Source organism: Ornithorhynchus anatinus, chromosome 7 (assembly GCF_004115215.2).
Source record: "Ornithorhynchus anatinus isolate Pmale09 chromosome 7, mOrnAna1.pri.v4, whole genome shotgun sequence".
NCBI classification, from domain to species: domain Eukaryota; kingdom Metazoa; phylum Chordata; class Mammalia; order Monotremata; family Ornithorhynchidae; genus Ornithorhynchus; species Ornithorhynchus anatinus.
Genome location: NC_041734.1, coordinates 66,302,549 through 66,330,548, shown reverse-complemented (window position 1 = coordinate 66,330,548; position 28,000 = coordinate 66,302,549). Strand labels below are relative to the sequence as shown.

Genomic DNA, 28,000 nt, shown 5'->3' with positions numbered 1-28,000 from the left:
GGGGTGGGGGCAGAAGTGTCATTTTTAATTCACATTCTCACGTGTCCATGTTTGGCTGGATTTTGGGTGGGCGAGCCCCGCCCCCCGGGCCCCCCAAGACCCAGGGCAGCGGAGCACGGGTAGAGGCCCAGCCCGGCCTCCACACGGACAGTCGGTGGCCTTGGGGATGGATCCCCCAAGGTGTAGAGAGGTCCAGCCCTCGGAGTCCCACAGCCCAGGTAAGAGCCGAGATGGGGTCCAGAGCAGGGTGAGGGGGGCGACGGAGAGATCGGCAGGGGACGCTCGGAGCCGGGGAGGAGTGTCTCGGGCATTAGTCCTAGAGCCTGGCTACTTTACAGCCTTTTCCTTCTGTTTCTTCTGCTTCTTTTGTTCCTCGTACTCAGTGATTTTCTGCTGGAAATAGCCTGCGGGGCCAGAGATACCAGTCAGTTATCCATGTCGATCTCCCAGGCCCGCCAAGCGGCCCAGCTGTGGGACGAGCTGGGCCAGATGATCCCTGGGAGGATGCCCAGGTGGCAACCCCCCTCGCCTACCCACCCCAGGCCACGGTTCTCCAACAGAGTGCCCTCCGCCCCCCAGCCCGCCCCTTAAGCGCCAGAGGGGTCCCTCCTACAGGACAAGGGGCCGGCCCCCTCACCCGCCGGCAGGGACTGGCTCTTCTCAGCCTCCTGGATGAATAAAGAAAACATCTGCGTCTTGACGAACTTCTTCAGGAACCGGCGGCTCGTCTTGGAGCGCAAGGCCTTGCAGAACGACCGCTCCTGGAAGCTGCCCTGGTTGCCCTTGGATCGCTTGATGTGGGCGGCGTAGTGGCCCACAGTCTTGACGAAGAACTGCACAAAAGGCTCGGAGACGTGTTCGTTGATCTCCTCCAAAGCTGCAGGGAAGGGCCAGGAGCTCAGGACGGGGCTGGACGCTCAGAGCCTCGGCCCAGCCATGCCCTCCCCGCTCACCACGCTCTCTCCCTCCCGGTCCTGGCTCTGGGTGGGCCGAGGAGGGAAAAGGTGGGGGTCCCGGTCAAGCCCCGTCTAGTCCAGGTTCAGGCTCCGCCCCGATGCAGAGCCGCCCGGGACGGGGGGGGGGGGGGGGTCACCCTCGAGGCCTCCTGGTCAAGTCGGGGGTACTTAGAGACTGGAGGGGAGGGGCGGAGGGGACCCTTACTCTGCAGGTGGGAGCTGTCTTGGCTGAGGACAGACAGGATGTTACTCTGAAGTTTGGCGGGAAGGATTTCCTTTTCATCGCCCACCTGGAAGAGGATCAGATGTCAGATCACGGCTAAAGAGATCAAAAGTCAAACCAAGAAATTAGGCGGGCAAGCAAGAAGCGGTTGGGTGGGGGGTGGGGGAGGGGAGACAGGAGAGGGGTAATGGGGAACAGGAAGTGATGGAGGAGTGGGAGCAACGGGTACTTTGGGGTGCAGCAGGGACACCCAGAGCCCCATGCCTCACCCCGACAGGGAATCGGGGCCCATCTACCCTGAGAGGGGGAAGCACCGAGTGACAAGTATCCCCACCCGTAGCCCCAAGCACTTACCTGCCTTATGAACTGTCCTTTACACAGATCCACCAGCAGAACCTGAAAGGAACCCAGAGAGTCATCCTGACCCGGCCGGCAGAGCCTTCCGGCCTCAGAGACCCCCACCCCTTCCCTCCCCAGGGGACCTTGCCTGTCCCCAGAATGCAGAAGGAGGGGGCAAGACAAAAAGGAAAGAGAGAGAAGAGGAAGAGGTCAGGCGAGAAAAGGCTCAGAGCAGCAGCGGCCCCGCTCACGGGTGGGGGAGGGGTCACTTCCTCCTTGCGACTTGAGGCTCAGGAGAGGTCACCCCAGCCCCCCAGAAGCCAGGCCGGAGCCCCCGGCCCTCCCGGTCCTTGCCCCGGCGGGAAGGCCCAGGCACGGCCCGCCTCCGGCACGGAGGTCGGGGGCGCTGGGCCATCTCTGGCTCACAGCCCATCGCGCTCGCTGCTCCGGGAGGAAGTGGTGGTCCCAGGGTCCGATAGAGAAAGGAAGAAACGTGATCCCGCTCACTCTCCGGGCCCGACTCAGGGTGAGGAGGTTCTCCCCGAGGCCCAGAGGCCCGGAGAGGGGTGGCACTTTCCCGGGGTCACCCAGTGAGGAAGGAATGGAGCCGGGCCTACTGACTCACGACTCTGGGTTCAGTGACTTCTGCCTAATGGAAGCAGCATGGCGTAGTGGATTCAGCCGGGGCCTGGGAGTCAGAAGGTCACGGGTTCTAATCCCGGCTCCGCCACTTGTCTGCTGTGTGACCTTGGGCAAACCACTTCACTTCTCTGTGTGTCAGTTACCTCATCTGTAAAATGGGGATTAAGACTGTGAGTCCCACCTGGGACAACCTTGTATCTATCCCAGCACTTAGAACAGTGCTTGGCACATAGTAAGCGCTTAACATATACCATTATTATTATTATTATTATTAATGGTTGGACGGGGTGCTAGAGCAGGACGCCGGCGGGTAAGGGGACCCGATGGCTGCCTGAGGACCCTGAAGAGAGTCCGGCCGCAGCGTTGGCGTCCGCGACGGGCCTCCCCTCCGAGGTCCACAGAGCCTCCCCCCCGAAACTCCAGGGGATCCCAGGCCTGACCCGCCTCCTCAGGATCGCCAGCCTGGGACTGGGCTGGGATCAAAGATCATAACTGGGGTATTTGTATGCTTGTCTTACTCTGTGCCAAGCATCACGCTAAACCCTGAGGTGGATGATAAAATACTCAGATTGAACACAATCCCCATCCCATGTGGGGCTCACAGTTTAAGGGAAAGGGAGAATGGGTATTTAATCCCCATTTATGGATGGGGAAACTGAGGCCCAGAGAAGTTAACTGACATGACCAAGATCAACCAGCAAACAAGGATTAGAACCCAGATCTCGTAACTCCCAGTCCTGCGCTCTTGCCATTAGGTCACGCTGCCTCCCGGGATGTTGTGGAGCTGGGGGGAGCTGGGCCCCAGAGCGAAAGGAGACTCGTGGCCACGTCCCTCCTGGGGCTGATGAGCTGATCTGGGCCCCCGCCCCCCGATCCCACACTGAGCCCCTAGGGAGGAAATGTGGGCTAGCGGCAAGACCCCGGGCCTAGGAGTCAGCTGTGCTGAGAACACAAGCCCACAGCTACATTCTCACAATCCCCCAGGACCCAGAGAAGCAGCGTGGCCTAGTGGATAGAGGCACGGGCCTGGGAGTTGGAAGGACCTGGGTCCTAATCCTGGCTCTGCCACTTGCCTGTTGTGTGACCTTGGGCAAGTCACTTAACTGCTCAGTGCCTCGGTTCCCTCATCTGTAAAATGGGGATTAAGAGTATGAGCCCCATGGGGGACAAGATTATCTTGTATCTAACCCAGCACTCAGTACAGTGCCTGGCACCTAGTAAGCGCTTAAACAAATACCACAGTTATTATTATTATTACCCTCTCCCCCACGGCACCCCAGATCACCTGGTTCCCCCAAGCTCTGCTGAAGAGCAACAAGCCCCACTCACACACTTGGGGGGCCTGCCTGCGAAACTGTTCCAACATCCCCGGGGCCTCATCTGGGACCCGCCGAGGGGGAAGGCTGAGTTTGGCCATCACTGCTGCCCGGGGGGTTGCTGGGCCCCCCACTCCGCTCAGGGAATGACTCTCGGGCCCTGGGCTGAGGCCACCCCATCCGAGTCTCCCGGAGGGTTCAGTATATCTGTAATTTATTCATTTATATTAATGCCCCCCTCCCCCTCTAGACTGTAAGCTTGTTATGGGCATGGAATGTATCTGTCTATTGGTGTATCGTACTCTCCCAAGCGCTTAGCACACAATAAGAGCTCAATAAATAGGATTAACTGATCTCCTCCAAGAGGCCTTCCCAAACAGAACCCCACTTTTCCTCATCTCCCACTCCCTTCTGCATCACCCTGACTTGCTCCCTTTGCTCTTCCTCCCTTCCAGCCCCACAACACCTAGGTACATAGCTATAATTTTATTTATTTGCACTGATGTCTGTCTCCCAGACTCTAGACTAGTTGTGGGCAGGGATTGTCACTCTTTATTGTTGTATTGTACCCTCCCTAGCATTTAGTACAATGCTCTGCACCCAGTAAGCGCTTAATAAATACGACTGAATGAACGAATGAACCTCGTTGACACCAGTCAGGTGGGTTCTGCCCAGGCACCCACCACTCTGCCCCACCCTGGGAAGTCCACCCTTCCCCTCAGCAGAATTTGAATGGACAGAAAGGAGCAGGATGGTCTAGGTGATAGAGCACGGGCCTGAGACATAAGACCTGGTCCTAATCCTGGCTCTGCCAATTTCATTCATTCAGTCGCATTTACTGAGGGCTTACTGGGTGCAGAGCACTGCTGTGTGACCTTAGGCAGGTCGCTTCACTTCTCTGGGCCTCAGTTCTCTCATCTGTGAAAGGGGGATTAAGACTGTGAGCTCCGCGTGGGACAGGGACTGGGTCCAGTGCAATTTCCTTGGATCAACCCCAGCACTTAGTACAGTGCCTGGCACATAGTAAGCGCTTAACAGATACCGCAATTATTATTATTATTATTAGGGAGGCAACCCAGGCCACGTAGCCATGCCCCAGGGCTCCCCGTGCCCAGGGGCTGGAACCAACTCACTGCCTGCCTCAACCAGAAGCCGTCAGCTTGGAGACAGAAGCGGATCCAGCCCCTGCCCCACCAGGGACCCTTTCTGGCAGGTTCAGAGCTTTCCCCCCACCCTACCGCCTGTAGCCCCCCTCAGCTGGAGGAGACTTTGCTGGCAGCTGAGGGGCCGTAGCCGGGAAAATGGCCACGGGGACTGGGTGAGGCCAGGAGCATCCCTGCCACCCGCCCACGGAGGATGGGCCCGCGGGCACGGCTTCACACCCAAAGCCCGCAGCTCTGCGCCTCCTAGAACCACTGGAGCAGAGGAAGCAGGAAGTTTTGTAAATTCAGTAAACTTTCTGGGCGTGGGTGCTTAATTCCTATTGCCCAAGACCCTTCTGGCCAGTTGTCGCCACTCTCCAGCCCAGAACTCGAGCAGGGACCGAGGCCTGTGGGGACCTACTTATCTACCTATGTGGTATTTATTAAGTACTTACTATGTACCAGGCACTGTACTAAGTGTTGGTACAAGGTAATCAGATTGGCCACAGTCCCTGTTCCATATAGGGCTCACAGTCTAAATTCCCGTTTTACAGATGAGGTAACTAAGACACAGAGAAGTGAAGTGACTTTCCCAGGATCACAGAGCAGACAACCTCTTGCTCGTCAACCTAGAGCTCAGAATTCAGAGGTCGGGGTGGTGAGGGAAGGGAGGGAGATGGGATGGGGAGCACCTTCTGGTTCCCAGTTTTCCCAGGGCAGCCAGACTAAAGGTGGAGGTGTCAGGAAGGCTGAACTCCTAATCCCAGCTCTGCCGCTGATCTGTTGTGTGACCTGAGACAATAAGAAGAACTGTGGTATTTGTGAAGTGCTTACTATGTGCCAAGCACTGTTCATCAGGTCCCACATGGAGCTCACAGTCTAAGTAGGAGGGAGACCTGCTATTGAAAACCCATTTTTGCAGATGAGGGAACTGGGGCACAGAGGAGTGAAGTGACTTGTCCCAGGTCATGCAGCAGATAAGCGGTGGAGCTGGAATTAGAACTCAGGTCCTCTGACTCCAGACTCTTTCCACCAGGCCACAAAGCGGGGAGCATCACCCGGCTCCAGGGAGGGGCGTGAGGTCCGAGCGGCTCGCCTGCGGAACCTTCTGGAAGGCAGGGACAACCGACTGGTGGACCGCCATACCTCTTCCATGGGGCTCTCCAGAACATTGTCGATAAAGCGCTTCTGGACTCCGACCATGAAGGGGGTGGGACAGCAGACGGTGTCCAGGAGGGTCTCGGGCACCACCGGGATGAAGGTGTGGGCCCAGCTGAAGGGGTAGAGCAGGGCCGCGGAGGCGTGGATGCACTGAGACAGGGTGCTGCAGAGAGAGAGAACACCATAATCACTGGACCGCGGGTTCGGGGCGCCCGCCGAGATGAGCGCCGTGCTAAGCACCGGGACCGATACAGCACCATCACCTCAGATGCCGTCCCTGTTGCACACGGGGCTCACAGCCTAAGGGGGTGGAAGAACACATGTTGAATCATCATTTTTACAGATGAGGCCCAGGGAAGTGACGAGGCTGCCCTAAGATCACCCAGGAGACAAGTGGTGGAACCAGGATTAGAGCCCAGGTCTCCTGACTCCCAGCCCTGAGCTCTCTGCCCTAGACACGGCTGCTCCTCTGAGGGGAGGCGGGTCATAGGCCCCTCATTGAAGCTCAAAGCCGAGAAGCAGCTTGGCCTAGTGGAAAGAGCACGGGCCTGGGAGTCAGAGGGTCTGTGTTCTAATCTCGGTGTGATCTTGGGCAAGTCGTTTCAGTTCTTTGTGCCTCAATTCCATCATCCGTAAAATGGGGATTAAGACCGTGAGTCCCATGTGGAACAGGGACTGTGTCCAACCTGATTAATCTGTAGGTAACCTTGTGGTTAGTACTGCCTGGCATATAGTAAGTGCTTTTACATTGAAGAATAAAATACATACAATTGATTGCTTGATTGCCTGCTTCTCTTGAACCCAGTACCACCTCGCTCTCACCACCAGTGCCAACATCCTCAGCCCAGCCAAGGGTCCCTGGCGAAAGCCCAAACCCCTTACCTGCCAAGTCACTCTGTGACTGCACACTCAGCCCTTTTTTTTTTTAATGGCATTTGTTAAATACTTATCATGCATCAAGCACTGTTCTAAGCGCTAGGGTTAGATACAGATGAATCTTAGACTGTGAGCCTAAGAAGCAGGGAGAACAGGTAATTGAAACTTCATTTTGCAGTTGAGGGAACTGAGGTAAAGGAAGTGACTTGCCCAGAGTCACCCAACAGGCAAGTGGTGGAGCCAGAATTAGAACCTAGATTCTCTCGCTCCCAGATCGGTGCTTTCCCCACTAGACCACGCTGTTTCTACTGAGCCCTTACTATGTCCTAAGCACTTGGAAGAGTTCAATATAACAGAGTTGGTAGGCATGTTCCCAGGAGAGGGGAGTTCACTGCAGGAGCTGGTGGAGGGAGGAAGTATAATCTCCCCAACCCCAAACAGAGGGCCTGTGGCTCAGCCTAACCCTGGCGGGCCTTCTCTTCCTTCCCACGCTCTCTCTCTTTCTCCACGGTCACGGTCCGGCTCCAACCGACCTCCTGGGAGCCAAAACTGGGGCCCAGTGACAGGCCAAAGTGACAAGGAACCGAGGTTCGGCAAGGAGGGAGCTACCTCGGGCTGTGAGGGTGCGGGTTGGTCACCGTGCTGGCTGGCCAAGAAGGGTGATGGGGTGGTTAGGTCTGTTCCTGTCAGAGATTGCTCATAATAATAATAATAATATTTGTTAGGCGGTTACTATGTGCCAAGCACTGTTCTAAGTGGTGGGGTAAGTTCAAGGTAATGAGGTTGGACACACATGAGGCTCATGCTCTCAACCCCCACTTTACAGATGAGGTAACTGAGGCATAGAAAAGTTAAGTGATATGCCCGAGATCATACAGCAGACAAGTGGCTGAGCCAGAATTAGAACTCACGACCTCTGACTCCCAGGAGACCATGCTCTTGCCACTAGGCCATGCTGCTCAACTGTATCTATTTTCTTTACCCTATTTATTTTGCTAAATGAGATGTACATCACTTTGATTCTATTTATTTGCTATTGTTTTAATGAGATGTTCATCCCCTTGATCTTATTTATTGCTACTGTTCTTGTCTGTCCGTCTCCCCCGATTAGCCTGTAACCCGTCAAAGGGCAGGGACTGTCTCTGTTACCGATTTGTACATTCCAAGCCCTTAGTACAGTGCTCTGCACATAGTAAGCGCTCAATAAATACTATTGAATGAATGAATGAATGAGAGAGCGCGAGCACCACACACCTGTGTTCAAGCTACAATCAATCAGTGGTATTTACTGAGCACTTTGAGCACAGCACCGTACTGAGTGATTGGGAAAGTACACTTCAATGGAATTAGGGGACATCTTCCCTGTCCGTAGCCTCCCCATTCCCCCTACTCCCTCCCTCTGCTCTTCCCCCTTCCCCTCCCCACAGCACTTGCGCATATTGCTATATATTAATTACTTTATTTATTTTGTTAATGATGTGTCTATATCTATGATTATGTTTATCTTGATGATATTGACGCCAGACAACTTGTTTTGCGGTCTGTCTCCCCCGTTTAGACTGTGAGCCCGTCGTTGGGCAGGGTTTGTTTGGAATTGTATTTTCCAAGTGCTTAGTACAGTGCTCTGCACATAGTAAGCGCTCAATAAATACAATTGAATGAATGAATGGGCTTACAGCTTAGAGACAGACATTAATATGAATACATAAGTAATTGATGATATATGATTTCAAGATATGTACATAAGTGCTGTGGGGTTGAGGAGATGCACTGCTGTGTGATTGTGGCAGTTTTGTGTGTCCAGCAACACTCCTATGGGCTATTTCAATGCTCCTGCTTGTCTGTGACTGGCTTTTTTTCTCTTCTTTGTTCGGTTCTTTTTTTTGGTATTAAGCACTCGCTATTTGCCAGGCACTATTCTAAGCGCTGGGGAAGATACAAGCTAATCAGGTCGGACGCAGTCCATGTCCGATATGGGGCTCACGGTCTTAATCCTCATTTTACAGATGAGGTAACTGAGGCACAGAGAGGTTCTGTGAGTTGCCCAAGGTCACAGAACAGACAAGCGGTGGATCCGATTTAGAACACGGGTCTTTCTGATTCTCAGGTCTGTGCCCTATCCACTAGGCCACGTGAAATCGCGGGTGACTTTGTGAGACTGGTCGAGTTTATGGGCGTGACCGGGCACCAGCGTACGTCAGGCGGAGAGTTTGTGAGTATGACACAGTGTGTCACAGTGAGAGAGCTTGTGTGCGTGCCAGGAGGTTGGGTCAGAGAGGCAGGCTGAGGGGAGGGCGGTGTGGGATACAGCCTCGGGGGAACTGCCTCTGTCAGACTGGGAACGGGAATGAACTCGGGAGGGAAAGCAGGCATCAGCACCAACAGGTGGAGGGGGTGGGGGATAACGCCAGAAATGAGGGCCAGAGACTGGGCTTACGGCTCCAGAAAGGTCAGAACCCTCCACAAGACTGGTCAGCCTGAAAGTCCCCAGGGTCCGCAAAGCGCAGGGGCCAGCCCGGCTCACAATCAGCTCACTAGCTCACTGTGTCCTGGCCCCTGGCTAGCCGCCGGGCTGACTGGAGCAGGATCTGGATGCCCCTGGGCTCGGTGGAGGGTGGTGGCGGCACTCGGGGGTCTCAGGGTCCTCCCAGAGTTGGGGGAGTTTGGCAGTGAACTGGGGGTTGGGGGTGGGCGGGGGTCCAGGCAGCCAGCTGAAGGAAGGAGGGTTTGCAGGGGGCTCTGCCTGCTCCTTTTTTCCCCTCGCCTGGTGGCTTGGCCTAATCCCAGAGCTGGTGATGAGGGGGTGGGCTCCCATGGTCTCCTCTCCTCAGAGGACCCATTTTTGTCCCTCTAGTGGGGGCACCGTCCTGGACTGGGAGAACTGGGCTGGTACCTCACGGAGCTTGGGACTCCATCAGGGGCTCTGCTCTGAAGAGAGCCCATGGAGGAGGAGGCTCCTCTGGGGGTCTCAGTCCCCTTAGACTCCCTAGCCCCCTCCCCACCCCAGGCCTGGTCCGGCCTCCCAGGTGAACAGGGCAGAAAATGCAGTGTCATATCTTGGTGCTCCCTCCCACAGCTTCCTAAGCCTAGAAAAATGAAACTGAGCTTCCAGCTGGGAAACCCCTTCTTTTCCCGTCCCCTTTCCTCTCCTGCCCTCCGGGCTCACGGCCCAGCTGGGTCCAGCTGTGAGCTGTGAGGAAGGCCCCGGGAGCCCCGACGACGGGAAGGAAAGCGGGCCTCGGGGTCGGCAGGAAGCCGGGCTAGCGCCTCACCGCCTCACCCGTGTCCGAGGAGCCAGGAGCCCCGGGGGGCCCACGGCCTTGTCACAGCCCCCGCAGACTCAGTGAGACCCTGGCTTCCCCTTGGACTTTCCAACTCCTGTAACTTCCAAAGGAAAGGCGGGGGGATCCTGGAGCAGGCATCAACACTGCCGGGAATTCCCTCTCCCTCCTCCCCCTCGCCTCGATTCCCGTCCTCAGGCTGGGGGTAGGAGAAGAGAAGAGGAGGAGAAGGAGGAGGAGGAAGGGAGGGGAAGGAAAAGGCAGTTTTCCAAGTCGCTGACTCTATCTTTGGCCCCCAGGCGATAAGGTGGATCACAGAAGTCAGCATGTTTTCCTCCTGCCGGGAGGCCTCGGACCGCACCTCCCACAAAACTACGAGTGCTTTTGGAGACACCCCGGGATCGGCGGCCTGGAACGGGCGCCCTGAGGACCGCCCACCGCCCCCCCAAGTGCAGTCCCGGGCTCCCCGAAGGATCCGTGGGGTTTTTGTTCTTCCTGAGGTCAGGGGTCAGGAGGCGGTCTGGGTCCCAGTGAACTCAGCACGTGTTTGAGCCCAAACCTAGTTCCCTCCTCGTGGTCAATCTGGTCTCTGCCGCACTCTCAGGTCCTGCCTCTCCTCCAGATTTCCCACAGGGCCTCAGAGCTCACGGAGTGTAAGCTCTTTGCGGATGGGGGAATCACTTCACTTCTTTGTGTTGTACTTGCCCAAGCGCTCGGTACAGTGCATTGCTCTCAGTAGATGCTCCATAAATTCCGTTTCTACCATTAACTGCTAGCGGCCCCACAGAGACTGTCCTAAGTAGAAGTGAAACTATTCAGCTTCCCGACGGGGCGTGTGTGGTGGGGCACAGCAGCACAAACCCAGGTGTCCCTGGGGCACAGAGTCACAGTCACGGGGGGTACGCAGAGGGAGAGCGCCGGGAGGGCAGAGGGAGCACGGGGGAAAGTCACATACACACAACTACTCTCAAGCATGTACGATGCAGACTTAAAACCTGCACTTGCCAAGAGCCACAGGTCCCTCGTCCCAAGGAAGGCACAAGATGGGGGCATGCAGGACCAAAGCTCTGTCCCCCACCTTCTCTGGGTAGTCAGTGAGCACTTACTGTGTGCAGAGCACTGAACTAAGTGCTTGGGAGACTGCCTCAGTGACCTTTCAGTCTAGCAGAGGGGAGACAGATGTCAAAATAAACTACAGGATGGGTAAGCCCTCTTCCTCTGGAATAAGGACTCCGTCTCCCTTGCCTTCCGTCTCCCAGTCCCCAGGACTGCTCTGAGGGCTCCCTCCTTGACCGTCCATCCAACCTGCCTCCTCCTTCCCTGAGGAAGTTGCACCAAGCCAGGGTTCTGCCATGTAATAAGAATAATAATCGTGGCAGTTAAGTGCTTCCTCTTTGCCAGGCACCGTACTAAGCACTGGGCTGGCTTCAAGCAAATTGGGCTGGAAACAGTCCCTGTCCCACATGGAGCTCATAGTCTTAATCCTCATTTTACAGACAAGGTAACTAAGACCCAGACAAGTGAAGTGACTTGCCCAAGGTCACCCAACAGACAGGTTGGGGAGCAGGGATTAGAACCAGGGTCCTTCTGACTCCCAGGCCCGTGCTCTATCCACTAGGCCAGGCTGCTCCTCTCGACTCAGAGCTCTAACGTCGGTCCAACCCAGACCTCTGTCTAAGGACACTCTGCTGACCCTCCACCAGCCCTTCCAATGTGACTCCCTCATCCCCTAAGGAATACTCCCCTACTACCAGCAGTAACCCCCCACAGACCCCTCGGCCACTCTTCCACTGAACCCTTTTTGAGGCTGACACCCCCACTGTTCCCCATCGTGAGTTGGCCCAGGTTCCGGCTTCTCTGGGTGCTGGTGGGCTGGGGATTTGGGGCTCAGAGACCCAGGTTCAACGCTGCCTGCTTACCCTCCCAGGGCTTTAAAACTTCAAGCACATCCCCTCTCAGCCTCATCTAATAGACCGAAGAGCCCCATCTTTTCAATCAATTGATCGATGGTTTATGAAGAGCTTACTGTGTGCAAAGCACTGTTCTAAGCACTTGGGAGAATACAATGCAACCGAGTTGATAGACACGTTCCCTGCCCTTTTTTCAGCGATTTCTCCTCTGGCAGCTTCTCCACACCTTCCCCTTTACCCCCAGCCCTCCAACCATTTCTGTGGTCCTTTGCTGTGCCTTATTTTTCCACTGGTAATTGTTAAGCACTATGTGCCTGGTACTGTACTAAGCACTGGGGTAGATACAAGATAAACAGGTTGGACACAGTTCATGTCCCACATAGGGCCTCACAGTCCTAATCCCCATTTTACAGGTGAGAGAACTGAGGCCCAGAGAAGTGAAATGATTTGTCCAGGGTCACCCAACAGGCAAATGGCGGAGCTGGGATTAGAACCCGGGTCCTCTGACTCCCAGGCCCCTACTCTTTCCCCTAGATCATGTTGCATCTCCTCCAGCTCCCTGTGTTCTCCCTGAGATGGGACAATTACAGCAGCCTGCAGTGGCCTAGGGCAGATGAGAAGCAGCATGACAGTGGAAACAGAACAGGCCTGGGAGTCAGAGGTTGTGGGTTCTAATCCCAGCTCTGCCACTTGTCTGCTGTGTGACCTTGGGCAAGCCACTTAACGTCTCTGTGCCTCAGTTACCTCATCTGTAAAATGGGGATTAAGGCTGTGAGCCCCTTGTGGGACAACTTCATTACCCTGTACCTACCCCAGCGCTCAGAACAGTGCTTGGCATATAGTAAGCGCTTAACAAATACCATTATTATTATGTACCATTTTGCGTCGCTCAGTGGAAAGAGCATGGGCTTGGGAGTCAGAGGTCATGGGTTTTAATCTTAGCTCTGCCACTGTGTGACTTTGGGCAAGTCACTTAATTTTTCTGGGCCTCAATTACCTCATCCGTAAATTGGAGATTAAGACTGTGAGCCCCATGAGGGACAACCTGATTACCTTGTAATCCCCCCAGTGCTTAGAACCGTGCTTGGCACATAGTAAGTACTTAACAAATGCCATTATTATTATTATTTACTTTCTCCATCTAATGAGCCCCTGCTGGGACCAGAGCAGATCCTCAGGCCTCAACCATCTCTGCCTCATTCATTCATTCATTCATTCAATCAATTGCATTTATTGTGCAAAGCACTGTACTAAGCACTTGGAAAGTACAATACAGCAATAATACACCTCTGTGCTGGGGTCTCACCAGCTCCCCTCAGCAGGACCTCAGCCCCCGCTCTCTCTGAGGATGGGGGGCGGGGGAGGCATCTAGAAGGGGAAATGAGCCCCTTGGAGCCCTGGCAGGCGGCTGGGTCGGGGAGGTGTGTTAATAATAATAATAATTATTATTATTATTATGGTATTTGTTAAGCGTTTACTTTGTGCCAGGCACTGTACTAAATGTTGGGTAGATATAAGCAAATGCCCCCTGTTGGTGGCAGGAGAGAACCCAGAGTCCGCTCAGTCCCCTTACCTGAGGTCCTCGGCCAGGAAGATGATCCTCCTCTCCAGCACGGCGGAGGCGAAGATGTGTAGGATCTGGGAGGGGGACAGGCATCTCAGCAGGGAGCGGAGATCCACGTGCTCCAGGCGAGAGTCCAACGGCCGCTTGAGTTCGATGAACTGTGGGGAGAGGCCATCAGGGGTGAGGTCCAGCACGAGCCCTCGGGGGCGTGACCTCCAAGGCCCAAACCTTGCTGCCGTGAGAGGACGGCTGATTTCTAGGAGGAGAGAGGGGAGCAGGCAAGCAGGCCCTCTGGCTAGCACCCTGCTCCCCCACCGAGCCACAGCTGGGGACTGGGCCAGCAGGTGGGAGGGGGACCTCGGGGCCAGGCAAGACCCCAGAATGCCAAGATGTGATGGTTGGACCCCTAAGGTGGGAGAAGGCAAACGGGGGCGGCAGCAGCAGGACCCCAGAGGGTCCGGTCAAGCAAACAGCACAGGCTTGGGCCAGGTGAGCCGGGGGGTTGGGGAGAGGGTGGGCAGGAGCTTGCTCGGTGGCTAGGCAAGAGCAGGGAGCATCGACAAAGAGGAGGCAGAGCAGTTTATAGGACCCTTGCCTCTGCCGGACCCCAGGCCCAGAGGGGGCAGGGCGGGGTGGGGGGGTAACTACAGCACAAACCAGAGAGAAGGGCCACGTGAGCCGCAGCACTCGAAGCCACTTCCAGCCACTGACACTCTGTGCCTCGATTTCCCCAACTGAGTGAGGCAGCTGAATGCACCGAGATGGAGAGGAGATGAGAGGAGCTGAAGCGTCACAGCAGCTGGGATGGGGTGGGATGGTCAGGAAGGGAGTGGCCGGGGGCCCGCAAGCACCTCGGTCCCCGAGTCCGGGATGAAGCTCTTGAGGGTGACGGTCTTCCCCGGGGCGGGAAACGCCGCCTCCCGCAGGCCTTGCATGAACGGGTAGATGACGGCCATTGCGATCTGCCGCCGTTTCTCCACCTCATCCAGGATCTGTCCGGAGACAAGTCAGGTCAGGCCGGGGGCCCGGAGCCCTCCGGGAGGCTGGACCTCGGAAAGAGACCTGCCCGGAGGCTCTGGGTAGCTGGGGCGTAGACCCTAGTCCAACTCCCGAAGAGAAAGAGTGAAGCCGTGCGGACTAGTGGATAGAGAACCTGGGTTCTGATCCCAACTCCGCCACTTATCTGCTGTGGCACCTTGGCCAAGTCACTTCAGTTCTATGGGCTGAGGTTCCCTCATCTGTAAAATGGGGATTAATACTGTGAACCCCATGTGGGACAAGGACTGTGTCCAACTCGATTGGCTTGTATGCACCCCAGGGCTTAGTACAGTGCCTGGCACAAAGTAAGTGCGTAACGAATACCGTAAAAGAAAAAAGAGGAACTGTGGCCACCTGGAAAGAGCATGGGCCTGGGACTTAAGAGTCCTGGGTTTTAGTCACGGCTCCACCGTTTGCATGCTGGGTGACTTTGGGCAAGTCACTTAGCTTCTTTGGGCCTCAGTTTCCTTATTTACAAAATGGGGATTCGATACCTATTCTGCCTCCCTTTTATACTCTGAAACCCAAGTGGGACAGGGACTGTGTCTAATCTGATCACCTTCTATTGATTCCAGGGTTTGGCTCATAGTAAGTGCTTAATAAATACCATCCTTACTTATTATTGTCATTTTGAATGTAGTTTTCCTGCCAGGGATGTCCATCGACAAGAGAATTCAGCTGCTACAGCCCCATGATCAGGCAACTCCAGAGGCTCCTCCACTCTAGCCCTCCAGAATCTCCACTATGTCTACAGGGCAAGATGATAATGACACTGACAACAATAACAGTGATAATAATAATCTGTGGAATTTTTTAAGATACTACTCTGTGCCAAGCACTGTACCAAGCACTGCGGTAATAATAACTGTGGTATTTGTTAAGTACTTACTATGTGCTAGACACTGAACTAAGTGCTAGGGTAGATATAAACAAATTAGGTTGGACACAGACCTGTCCCACGAAGGGCTCACAGTCTTAATCCCCATTTTACAGTTGAGGTGATTGAGGCACAGAGAAGTTAATCGACTTGCCCAAGGTCACAGAGCAGACAAGTGGCAAAGCTGAGATTAGAACTCAGGTCCTTTTGACGCCCAGGCCCAGGTAAATACAAGATGATCAGGGTGGGACACCAGCCCTGCCCGACATGGGGCTCACAGTCTGAAGGGAGGGGAGGCCAGCGATTTATATTGGACGAGCCGAATCTTCTCCCTCGGGGCCTGTGGAAAACTCGCAGCCAATTAGAGCCCGGAGAAAAGGCTCTCCCAAGCGTTAGAGCCCCCCCACGAGAGAGTCCGGCCCGGCCCAGCCCGGCCCCACCGATCCTACCTTGGAGAACAAACCGAAGCAGCCGATGCAGCTGATGATGCAGAAAACCTCGGGGAGTCGAGGTCCCCGGCCGGCAGGCTGGAAGGAAGATGGGAAAGCTCAGTGTGTCCTCTGTCACCCCTGCAGATGACTGGCTGGGGCTGCGAGGGTGGGGTAGAGGGTAACTATGGGGTCCCCGCCTGAGGAGAAGGTGGGGCGGAGGATGGAAACTGCCCCCCGGCCCCGACCCTCCCCCACATGCACACACACTTAGAAGGAGGTCTTGAGTCGGGCCAGTGGCGGGAAGTGGGAACATGGTGAGATCTATTGACAGTTTTTCCTGTGGATCACGGCTCCTCACCAGCTGCCCTGGGAGAGCAGGCGGGGAGAAAAGTGATCGGATGACACCAGGAGTCGGAGCAGAACCACGATCGGACCCGGGAAGTCCAAATCCCAGCCCTCCAGGGGTAAACTCCCGAGGGGAGTTATGTGACCACCCTCCCCCGTCCCGGCACCGAGCTCAAAGCCTTACTGGAGGCACATCCCCTCCCAGAAGCCTTCCTTAAGTCCTCATTTCCTCTCTTCCCAGTCCCTCCTGCGTTGCCCTGACTTCCTCCCTTTTTTCACAGAAGGGAGTGGGAGAAGAGGAAAGGAGGGTTTTTGTGAATGACTTTCCTGGGTTCAGTTCTGGCTTCTGGGTTTTGACTGAGGGTGCGAAGGGTGCGATTCCCCACGGTCTCATCTTCCTCACGGCCTTGACCAAACTTGGGGTCGAGTCCAGGCCCAGAGCCCTGCCCGGTCAGACCCTCCCCAAAGACCCCTGCCTGGCTTTCTCTCTGCTCTTCGCCCGCACCCCCACCATCGCTCAGCTCAGGGTGGAACAGAGGCAGGAGAGGGGCAGGCCGGGAGGGCCGGCTCAAGTAGGGTCAGTACCAGAAGCCGCCTGCAGTATCCGATCTTCCGGCTCCCGTCCACGTTGGTCAGAACGAAGGAAAACGTTTCACTGAAAAGAGCAGAAAATGTTTCCTCTGCAGAGTCTCCAGTTGGGAGTCCCGATGAGGAGCGGGCAAAGAAGGGAGAGGAGACTAAGTGCTTAATACAGTGCTATGCACAACTTCACAGTGAAGACACAACTTCTCTGTGCCTCAGTTTCCTCAATTGTAAAACGGGGATTAAATCCTACTCCCTCCTACTTAGACTGTGAGCCCCAAGTGGGACAAGGATTGTGTCCAATCTGATAAACTTGTAACTACCCCAACACTTAAAATGGTGCTTGACACATAATAAGTGCTTAACAAATACCATAAAACAAACAAATATATGTTCACTGGAGGAGGAGGAGGAGAGGAAGAAGAGGAATTGTGGTATGTTAGGTGTTTACTATGTGTCAGGCACTGTCCTAAGTGCTGGGATAGATACAAGATAATCCGGTTGGACAGAGTCCCTGTCCTACAGAGGATTCAGTCTTAATCCCCATTTTACAGATGAGGGAATTGAGGCCCAGAGAAGTTAAGCGACTTCCCCAAGGTCATACAACAGATGAGTAGCAGAGCCAGGATTACAACCCACATCCTTCTGACTCCCAGGTCTGTGCTCTATCTACTAGGCCATGCTACTTCTCACTTGTGGTTGCACCCATGGGCTGCTTGGAGGTGGTAGTCTCAGAGGTGTGGTGGCATTGGGGAAACCACCACAACTTGCACCCTGACCTCCTTCCCAAACTGAGATCTCTGACACAGAGGGCCTGACTCACACTTCCCCCCTTCAAAGCCCTACTGAAAGCTCGCCTCCTCCAGGAGGCCTTCCCCGACTAAGCCCTTTTTCTCTGCTCCCCCTCAACACCCCAACTTACTCCTTTTGCTCTGCCCCTCCCCCCAGCACTTGTGTATATGGACAAATTTATAATTATAATTATATATTTTTATTAATGATGTATATGTACATATCTATAATTGTATATATCTACAACAATGCTACTGATGCTTGTTTACTTGTTTTGATGTCTGTCTCCCCCCACTTCTAGACTGTGAGCCCATTGTGGGCAGGGATTGTCTCTATCTGTTGCTGAGTTGTACTTCCCAAGCACTTAGTACAGTGCTCTGCACACAGAAAGTGCTCAATAAATAAAATCGAATGAATGAGGTCAGGAAGGCCTGGATCAGGTCCAACACAACTGGGTTCAGCTTGTGGCAGGTCCACCCGGTCTTGCAAAATATAGGCCCAGGGGAGCCACACACATAATTGGACTAGATGGTCACAGGATGCCTAGTCTGGGGGAGCAAAGAGTGAGGGCCCAAGGTTAAAGTCCACTCCAGGGGTGAGGAGGGCAGTACCTGGGGTATTTGGAGAAGGGGCACAGGGTCAGAACCCGCTCCAGGGGCGAAGAGGATGGTACCTGGGGTATTTGGTGAGGGGGCCCAGGGTCAGGGCCTTCTCCAGAGACAAGGAGGGCGGTACCTGGGGAATTCGGTGAGCGGGGCCCAGTCGTTGCCGTCAGGAAAGCAGAACAAGGGAATGGCACCAAGCAGTCGCTCCTCCTCCTCCAACTGGCCCCGGAGCATGTTCTCCCGCTGCAGGGTGGGGGGAAGGGCAGGACGGAGCAGGTGACCGGAGGGGCACTCAGCGGCTGGGAGGTCCCACGGTAGACACAGGGGCCCTGACCCCCAGACTCAGCTGCCGACCCCACAACCCCACCTAGACTTATAAGCTCCTTGTGGGCAGGAAACATGTCTATTATTACTCTCCCCGCATTCAGAGCCTACTGAAGACATAGCTTATCCAAGAGGCCTTCCTTGACTAAGCCCTCCTTTCCTCTTCTCCCTCTTCCTTCTACCTCACCCTGACTTGCTCTCTTTATTCATTCCCATCCTCCCAGCCTCACAGCACTCATGTCCACATCTGTAATTTTTTTTTATTTCTATTCATTTCTGTCTCCCCCTCTAAGTTCCTTGTGGGCAGGGAATGTATCTGATATATTGTTGAAGTGTATTCTCCCAAGGATTCAGTATAGTGCTCTGCTCACAGTAAATGCTCAGTAAATACAACTGACTGATTACCAATTCTGTTATATTGTTCTCTCCCAAGCGCCTCATACAATGCTCTGCACATAGTAAGCATTCCACAAATACTGTGAGCCCCACATGGGAAGGGCACTGTATCCAACCCGATTTGCTTATTTCCACAGTGCCTGGCACATAGCACTTAACAAATGCCGTAATTATTATTATTATTACACCTGATCGATTGATTGATCGATCCTGCCCACCTCCCAGGCAGGGCCCAGCATCAGACCTTCCTCGGGCCCAGTTCTACAGTGCAACAACTATCTACTTCTGGGCTCACTGGGCTCTGCTGCCTCCCCAGCCCGGGGGAGTCACAAGGCTCCAAGGAGAGAGGACTGGTACTTGGGAAACCCCGGTCAGTCCGGCTGAAGACCATGCGCTCCCCATCATCATCAGTGGTATTTATTGAGCGCTTATTATGTGCAAAGCACCGAACAAAGTGCTTGAAATCCTAGCTCTGAGCCGCTGAAGCTGAAAGAGGAGGGTGGTCCACCGGACAAGGGCCGCCAGGGGTCCGGAACTGGGTGGAAGGGTCTCAGGCCACATACTGGCCACCCATTCCAAACAAAAACGCCTCACTATTGGCTTTAAAGCAGTCCATCACCTTGCCCCCTCCCAAATCACCTCACTTCTCTCCTTCTACAGCCCAGCCCGCACACTCCGCTCCTCTGCCGCTAACCTCCTCCCTGTGCCTCCATATCGCCTGCCTCGCTGCTTACCCCTGCCCTTCGTCCTACCTCTGGCCTGGAACGCCCTCCCTTCTCAAATCCCCCAGACCAATCACTCTCCCCCCACTTCAAAGTTTTACTGAAGGCCCATCTTCTCCAAGAGGCCTTCCCAGACTAAGCCCCACTTTTCCTCATCTCCCACTCCCTTCTAAGTCGTCCTAACTTCCTCCATTTTGCTCTTCTCACCCCCCCCCCACCCCACCCACCAGCCCGACAGCACTTATGCAAATAGCTGTAATTTGATTTATTTGTATTGATGTCTGTCTTCCTCCCTCTAGACTGTGAGCACATTGCGGCAGGGATTGTCTCTGTTTATTGTTGTATTGTTTTTTCCCAAGCGCTTAGTGCAGTGCTCTGCACACAGTATAAGCGCTTAATAAATATGATTGAATGAGTGAACGAAGCTCCTTGCGTGTAGGAACTGTGCTTATTTATTCTCTTTACATTTCTTTCCCAGTGCTAAGTACAGTGCTTTGCACACATTGAGCACTAAATAAATACTCTCGTTACTACCGCTCCCGGATTGGGGCAGAAAAGCCACAGAGAAGCGAGGGGGAGCAGCGGGGGAGCAAGGAATCCCGGACTTGAGCCGACGGGACCCCGGGGGCTCTGCCTTGGGAGATAAGACTGACTGGCCCCTTCTGTCGTCCTCCTCCCGGCCCCCGCCGGGATGGGCAGAGAAAGCCCACCGTGGCGCTCCTCACCTTGGGGAACTGGTAGGTGATCGTAGGCTCATAGCGGTCCTCCGAGCGCTTTTTCTTCAGTGAGACCACCACCAGGTATTCGAAGAAGTGCTGACCCCCCATGTAGGTGTAATGGGAGCGTTCCCCGGGACCCTGCTCCAGCTCCCTCTTGGCATCTCTGGTGGCCTCGGAAGGGGTATCTGAAGCCAAGAAGCAGAAGCTGGTGAGAATCCCCTTGACATCCCTGCCCATCTCTTGGGAGATGGGGGGACGGGGACGGGAGCAGCCGGGCAGAGGCGAAGAGACCCTCTCCATATGTTAGCTCAGAAAGGCAGAGAAGCCCGGAGCACATGGCAAGCTGGCCGCCCCCCAGCTTCAGGGCCGTGGCTGATGGGCTACCCGGGGTCCGGCAGAGTTAGAGGGAGCGGTGTTAGAAGCAGCGGAAAGTCAAGTGGAGAGCAAGGAGGCCCGATACCAATTCAGAATCAGGGTGCGGGGGCCCCCAGACCCCTCGGTTCACTCAGCGACGGAGACCCACAGTTCCTACATAGAAAGTCTCAGACATCCAGGCAGGGGGAGCAGGCCAGGGCCGGGCGGCGGGGGGGATGCCAGGAATGACGAGAGGGAAGAGGGGAGCGAAGTCCGCTAAGCCTCGGGCCGTCCGGAGGAGCGGAACTATCCAGACCTGCCCGAGACCGGAAGAGCCTGAACATTCGTCTGATTGTCCGTCCGTCCATCTTCTTCGGCATCTGGCGTCCTCAGAGCCGGCCGCAGCCAGGCCCGCCAGCCTCACGGGTGAGCTACTTCCTCCGGACACCTGAGACAAGGGCCGTGTCAGGATTGACCGGGGCAACCCAGAGCTTGGGAGCGGAGGGGAGGACCGGTCCCCACCCAGGCCTCGGCGGCAGCCCGAGAACACGACCGAACCTCAGAGGCAGCGAGGCCCGGAGGCTGAGAGGGATCAGCCGGGGTCGCCGCTCTGACCCCCAGGGAGTCTCGGGGGCCAGGCCGGCCAAATCTTGAGAATCCACCGCTCCGAAGAGTGCCCTGATTTAGTCAGTTTACAGGAGTTGGTGGGGGGAAGGGGAGAGCTTCTTCTGGCCCGGGGATGTTGAGGTATTGCTGCAGAGTGGGGGCTGGGCTGAGGACTTGGCTGGCATCCGGACTCCACAATCTCGCTTCTTTCGTTAAAAATAAAATTAAATAAAAAAGCCCAGAGCTCATTCCTCTCTGTATCTTCCAGGATTTCAGTCCCCTGAGCCGGAGCCCGAGGCCCAGCTGCCACCCCACACAGGTCCCAGGGTCTTCAGCCTGACGAAAGCAAAGCCACAAACGGATTGCTGCTCTCCAGCCGGGGGAATCCCCTCACACTGGCCGGGAGACCCCGCTGGTTATCTTTCAGGGTAGTAATAATAATTATGGTATTTGTTAAGCACTTGCTATGTGCCATGTGCTATTCTAAGCCCTGGGGTAGATACAAGCTAATCACGTGGGGCTCACAGTCTCGATCCCCATTTCACCGATGAGGGAACCGAGGCGCAGAGAAATGAAGAGACTTGCCCAAGGTCGCACATCAGACAAGCGGCAGAGCCGGGAATGGAGCACGTGACCTTCCGACTCCCGGGCCCCCGCTCTAGCCACTGTACCGTGCTGCTGGGTCACAGAGAAGGTAAACGGCAAGTTTTTAACCGAGAGAGCCCGTGGCCCCGTCTCTTGGATGCACCTCTCCAGTCCTGCCTCCTCCTGGGGGTGGGAAGGTGCCAGGATCCCCGCAGGCTCCCCGTTAGCATTCTCTCGCACTCTCTTTCTGAGCTACACTCAATGCTCCCCTGCGGTTTCCCCAGCTCAGCAGGTTTGGGTCCTTCTGCCCTGCCTCCAGCTCTGTGCCTTGGCGTTCCTCTCCGTCACGTGGCCTTCATGTTTGCCTCACTCGGGCCCGAGCTCCTGAGTTTGGGGATTTCCTCCCTGCCGCCTGCCGCTTCCCTCCTCGGCTCCGCCGCTGGCCAGAGCCTGCCTGGAATTCTCTTGGCCCCCGGCCAGAGGAGCCAGAGCCCCACGGGTTCCACAGAGACCTGACCGGCCGGGGGCCGGGGTCCTGGCCGGTTCAGTCCACAGCCCGCCGCACGCTCTAGCCTCAGCTACTCCGACCGCTCAAGGCGGCTTCCCGCTCGGATGCTCGTGACGTTGACCCCTCAGGTGGGCCTCCACGGGCCGGCTCGGGGATAGGCTCACTCCCGAAGGTGGTAGCACCTTGAGATCCCAGAGAAGCCACCTGGCACGATGGTGGTTTGGACCCCCCGCTCCTCCCAGGACCACCTCTTCCAGGGGCAGGGGAAGTCTGGCAGGGGTCTCTCATGGGGTGGAGTTAAGGAACTCATAATCCGCACGGAGCCCTTTCTAAGGCAACCCAGGTAGATCCTTGGAAATGACAAAATTAGGTCAGACCCCAAAATCCTGAAGAAAAACTGAGCACCCCCAAAGCTCCTTCCCACCCACAAACCTTGGGCCTCCCTAACGGCTCCCTCTTTCCACTCCAACCCTTCAACCCGGGAGAAGGAGAGGAATAAGCCAGGCTCGGGGTAGAGGGGGTGGGAGGACACCCAGAGGCAGCATCGAATGAGCCCACGGAACGGAGCCAGCTTGAGGGCAGCCTCCGTTTCCCCTCCCTGTTCCCTCCCGGGGTCCTTACTGAATCCAGAGTAAGCGATGTGTCCACGCTGCAGGGGTCAAGGGAGAGAGCTCCCAACCCGAGTGAGAGCGGGACAGAAGAGGGGACCGGAAGAAAACAGAGGGGACCGGGTCTGCCGGAACCCGACCTGTCCCTGGAGAAAATGGGCGGGAAGAGAAAGGCTCCGTTGGGGAACGTGGCCGGGGCCTGACCCCAGACCTGACCCCAGCCCCGGGATCAGGTCCCGCCATTTTGGTTTCAACCGAGCCCCAGGAGCAAGAGCCAGCTCCTCAGCCCCCCGCCGCCTCCCCTCGGACCCCCCGGCACTAACGGTAGGACGGCCGGCTTCGGACCCCTGGCCACCCAGAGGCGGAGGACCAGCCAGCGGGACTCTGCTAGTTTGTGCTGCCTGGGCACCATGTAATGTCATGTTATGAGATCCCAAACCTAGAATTTTTCTCCAGGGGAACCTCTCCCTCCATCCCCTACTCTGGAATCATCGGGGTCCCCTCCCAGATCCCCGTTCACACAGGCGCCGCTCAGGCTGGGGGTCTAAAAGGTTTGACCCCCTTGCCCACTCATCCCCCTTAACCAAGCGAATCGCTCCCTCCGTTCCTCCCGCCCTCCGTCCCTCCTTCACTCACCGGCTGAAGCCTGAAGAGACTGAAGTCAGAAGTCTGAGCTCTGAGTATGGGAAGGGTTGGGGGTGGGGAAAGAGCCTTCGCCCTGCCCCCTGACTTAGCAAGAACCACCCTGAAGCCTGCCGGCCTGGCAAAACCCAGGCAAGGCTCTGAAGCATAGCACGCATTGCATACATTCCGCCTCTGCTCTTGTTAGAGCTCTGTCCAATTAATAATAATTATGGCATTGGTGAAGCATTTCCTCTGTGCCAAACACTATACTAAGCATCAGGGTGGACACCATATAAGCAGATCGGACCTGTCCCCATTCGCTCATTCATTCAGTGTTTATTGAACACTTACTGTGTGCAGAGCACTGTACTAAGCACTTGGGAGAGTACAATATAATAATAAACAGACACATTCTCTTCCCGCAACAGGCCCACGTGGGGTTCCCAGTCTAAGGTAGGCAGAGAAGTAATAATAGCAGTAATAATTATTGTGGTATTTGTTAAACTGTGTGACTTTGGGTAAGTCACTTAACTTCTCGGTGCCTCAGTTTCCTCATCTGCAAAATGGGGATTAAGACTGTGAGCCTCACGTGGGACAACCTGATTATCCTGTATAATAATAATGACGGTATTTGTTAAGCGCTTACTACGTGTCAAGCACTGTTCTAAGCAGTGGGGTAGATACAAGGTCATCAGGTTGTCCCATATGGGGCTCACAGTCTTTACTCCCGTTTTACAGATGAGGGACCTGAGGCACAGAGAAGTGAAGTGACTTGCCCAAGGTCACACAGCAGACAAGCGGCGGAGCCGGGATTAGAACCCACAACCTCTGACTCCCAAGCCCGGGCTCTTTCCACTAAGCCACTCGTCCCGCTCGACCCTGTAACTACATGTATTGTCCCGCTGTATCTACCCCAGCGCTTAGAACAGTGCTCGGCAGTGCTTAACAAATACCAACATTATTATCATTAAGCACTTACTATGTATCAGGCACTGTACTAAGTGCTGGACTGGGTACAGTGTGGCTTAGTGGAGAGAGCATGGGTTTGAGAGTCAGAGGTCATGGGGCCTAATCCTGGCTACTCCACTTATCACTCATCACTTATCAGTTGTGTGACTTTGGGTACGTCACTTCACTTGTCTGTGACTCAGTTACCTCATCTGTAAATGGGGATTAAGGCTGTAAGCCCCACGTGGGACAACCTGATGACCTTGTATCAACTCCAGCAATTAGAACAGTGCTTTGCACACCGTCAGCACTTAAATACCATAATTATTATAAGGATCATTATTATTACAAGCAAATCGGGTTGGACACAGTCCCTGTCCCACGTTGGGCTCACATTCTCAATCCCCATTTTACAGATGAGGAAACTGAGGCACAGAGAAGTGAAGTGACTTACCCAAGGTCACAGAGCAGACAAGTGATGGAGCCGGGAGACGAACCCATGACCTTACGACTCCTAGGCCGCTGCTCTATCCTCTATGTCATGCTGCTGGGTCACAGAGCAGGTAATGATAAGAGTTCAGGGGAGGGAACCCATGCCCGTCTCTGGAACACACTTCCTCCCAACGCTCTCTAGCAAGGCCCCTCCCCCTTGGGGCACATCTTCCACCTCAAGGACAAGAGTGCCGGCTCCGGGACGGCCCCGGGAAGACCCGGGCCACAGCATGGCAGGAAGTGGGAACTTGGGTGAGGGGTGAAAGCAAAGAAGGAGGTCAAAGGAGGAAAGAGGGCACCCAGCTCCATTCCTCTGGGCAGTAAGCCAGCCTCCACACCCCCGACAGGTAAGACCGGCTGCTTTGCCAATTCCAACCCTGCCCACTAACTGCTGGGAAAGGCCCTCCCAGCTACGCCTTGGGCCACCACGTCACACTGGCCATCCCCCAAACTGCGTAGTCTGGATGGGGACCGATCCCACTCTGTGCGCGGCCTGAAGCAGGCTCAGCCTGGACCGGGCACAGCCCCTGCACACACCTTGGACGGGGCAAAGTCGTCGGGCCAGGGCACAGTCGGGCCAGGGCACAGTCGGGCCAGGGCACAGTCGGGCCAGGGCACAGTCGGGCCAGGGCACAGTCGGGCCAGGGCACAGTCGGGCCAGGGCACAGTCACCCCTACTCCCCACCCAAGGGCCTGGCTTCCTGAGAACGGTCCCCTAATCCCTCAGTCTGGTCTGGTCTGGCTCTCCTCTGGTTCTCTCACCTCTCTCTCCACCAGCCAAAGCAGGCAGAAGGAATCCCAACAGGGGAGACAAGTGCAAACGCAAGTTGGACCTCTCTGAGCAGAAGAGGGGCTGATAGCAAGAGAGGCAGAATGAGAGACAGAGAATGGGTCACAGGGAGATAAACAGTAAATGTCGAACAAAGATCACAATTGTTGTTACTATCAGAGGCAGAATGGTAAAGAGGGACAGAGAGAGAGAGAAAACCATCCATTCATTCGATCGTATTTATTGAGCGCTTACTCTGAAGAGCACTGTATTAACGCTTAGGAGAGTAACGAAATAACAAAAAGCAAACATTCTCTGCCCAAAGTGAGCTTACAGTCTAGAGGGAGAGAGACAGACATCAGTACAAATAAATTACAGCTATGTCAATAAGGATTACAGCCGTACAAAAGGATTAGAGATACGTACATCAGGCTAGAAATAGGCAGGCCGAGAGTCACGCAAAGAAAGACAATCAGTCACATTTACTGAGCACTTACTGTGTGCAAGGCACAGTACTAAGTGCTTGGGAGAGGACAACACAATATAACAGATACATTTCCTGCCCACAAGAGCTTACAGTGTAGAGGCAAAAACGCAGAGTGTGACATACAGAAAGGGTCAGGGATGGGCAGAGAGTCAGAGAGGGGCAGAAAGGGCCAGGCCGGGGCAGAGAGGGCCAGGCCGGGGCAGAGAGGGCCAGGCCGGGGCAGGCAGGGGCAGAGAGAGGTAGGCAGGGGCAGAGAGAGGTAGGCAGGGGCAGAGAGGGGCAGAGTGGGCCAGGCAGGGTCAGAGAGGGCCAGGCAGAGTCAGAGAGGGCCAGGCAGGGGCAGAGAGGGCCAGGCAGGGGCAGAGAGGGCCAGGCAGGGGCAGAGAGGACCAGGCAGGGGCAGAGAGGGCCGGGAAGGGTCAGGCAGGGGCAGAGAGGGCCGGGAAGGGTCAGGCAGGGGCAGAGAGGGCCGGGAAGGGCCAGGTAGGGGCAGAGAGGGCCAGGCAGGGCCAGGCAAGGTCAGAGAGGGGCAGAGAGGCCAGGCAAGGGCAGAGAGGGCCAGAAAGGGGCAGAGAGGACCAGGCAGGGGCAGAGAGGACCAGGCAGGGGCAGAGAGGGCTGGGCAGGGCCAGGCAGGGGCAAAGAGGGCCAGGCAGGGCCAGGTAAGGGCAGAGAGGGCCAGGCAGGGCCAGGCAAGGGCAGAGAGGGGCAGAGAGGCCAGGCAAGGGCAGAGAGGGGCAGGCAGGGGCAGAGAGGGGCAGGCAGGGGCAGAGAGGGGCAGGCAGGGGCAGAGAGGGGCAGAGAGGCCAGGCAGGGGCAGAGAGGGGCAAACAGAGCCAGAAAGAGGTAGAGAGGGCCCGGCAGGGGCAGAGAGGGGCAGACAGGGCCAGAAAGGGGCAGAGAGGGGCAAGTAGGGACAGAGAGGGGCAGGCAGGGGCAGAGAGGGCCAGACAAGGGCAGGCAGGGGCAGAGAAAGTCAGATAAGGCCAGAGAGAGCCAGACATGGGCAGAGAGAGCCAGAGACGGGCGAAAGATGGGCAGAGAGAAAGAGAGGAGAGAGAGAGAGACGGTCAGGAGGCTGGGGCCGGGAGGGGGAAGGAAGGGACGGTGGGTTGGGGAGGGTCCGTGCGTTGGGCAGCTCCCTGCCCTCCCCGGGGCCCCGGCGAGCTGCTGGGGGTGGCCGCCGCCCCTCCCCGTCCCCTCCCCGTCCCCTCGGCCGGGCCGCCGTCCAGCCCAGCCCCGGCGTCCAGCGCAGCCCCCGGCGTCCAGCGCAGCCCCCGGCGTCCAGCCCGGCCCAGCCCCGGCACTGACCCCTGCGGCTGCCGCGCTTCAGCCTGAAGCTCTCTCGGAACCGGCGGCTCAGCTCCATGGCCGAGCCGGTGCAGTGCGGTGCACTGGGGTGCGAAGCGCTGCGATGCGATGCAGTGCGATGTAGTGCGAGCCGAACTGCCCCGCCCCCCCAGCTTTCATTTTCGCCAGGGGGGAGGGGCCTGAGGGGGAGGGGCCTGAAGAAGACGCCCCCGCACCTGGCCCGCTCACTCCGCCCCCCTCACCTGCCCCGGGAGCCCTCCTCCTCCCCCCCCCCCCACCCCGACAGTCATGCCAATCTATTATTAATAATAACAACGCTGGTGTTTGTTAAGCGCTTACTATGTGCAAAGCACTGTTCTAAGCGCTGGGGGGGCATACGAGGTCGTCAGGTTGTCCCACGCGGGCTCTCGGTCTTCACCCCGGCTCTGCCACTTGTCAGCTGGGTGACCGTGGACAAGTCACTCAAG

General features: G+C 56.0%; 1 protein-coding gene across 3 annotated transcripts; it reads right to left on the bottom strand.

The window, feature by feature from the left end:
- Window positions 1-4: 4 nt before the first annotated feature.
- Window positions 5-27,655, bottom strand: DENND2D (DENN domain containing 2D). 3 transcript variants are annotated; one of them, XM_029069862.2, is made up of 12 exons: window positions 27,534-27,655; window positions 20,248-20,426; window positions 18,211-18,323; window positions 16,687-16,756; window positions 15,775-15,852; window positions 14,262-14,402; window positions 13,420-13,568; window positions 5,765-5,942; window positions 1,534-1,575; window positions 1,162-1,246; window positions 638-877; window positions 5-404 (listed from the first exon to the last, which is right to left on the bottom strand). In XM_029069862.2, exons 1-12 carry the CDS (start codon window positions 27,589-27,591, stop codon window positions 328-330), a joined length of 1,410 nt encoding a protein of 469 aa, XP_028925695.1. In that variant the 5' UTR covers window positions 27,592-27,655; the 3' UTR covers window positions 5-327. The 3 variants fall into 3 exon arrangements, with proteins under 3 accessions (XP_028925695.1, XP_028925692.1, XP_028925691.1); XM_029069859.2 differs by lacking the exon at window positions 27,534-27,655 and adding an exon at window positions 20,912-21,694; XM_029069858.2 differs by lacking the exon at window positions 27,534-27,655 and having other exon boundaries at window positions 20,248-20,980.
- Window positions 27,656-28,000: the final 345 nt, after the last annotated feature.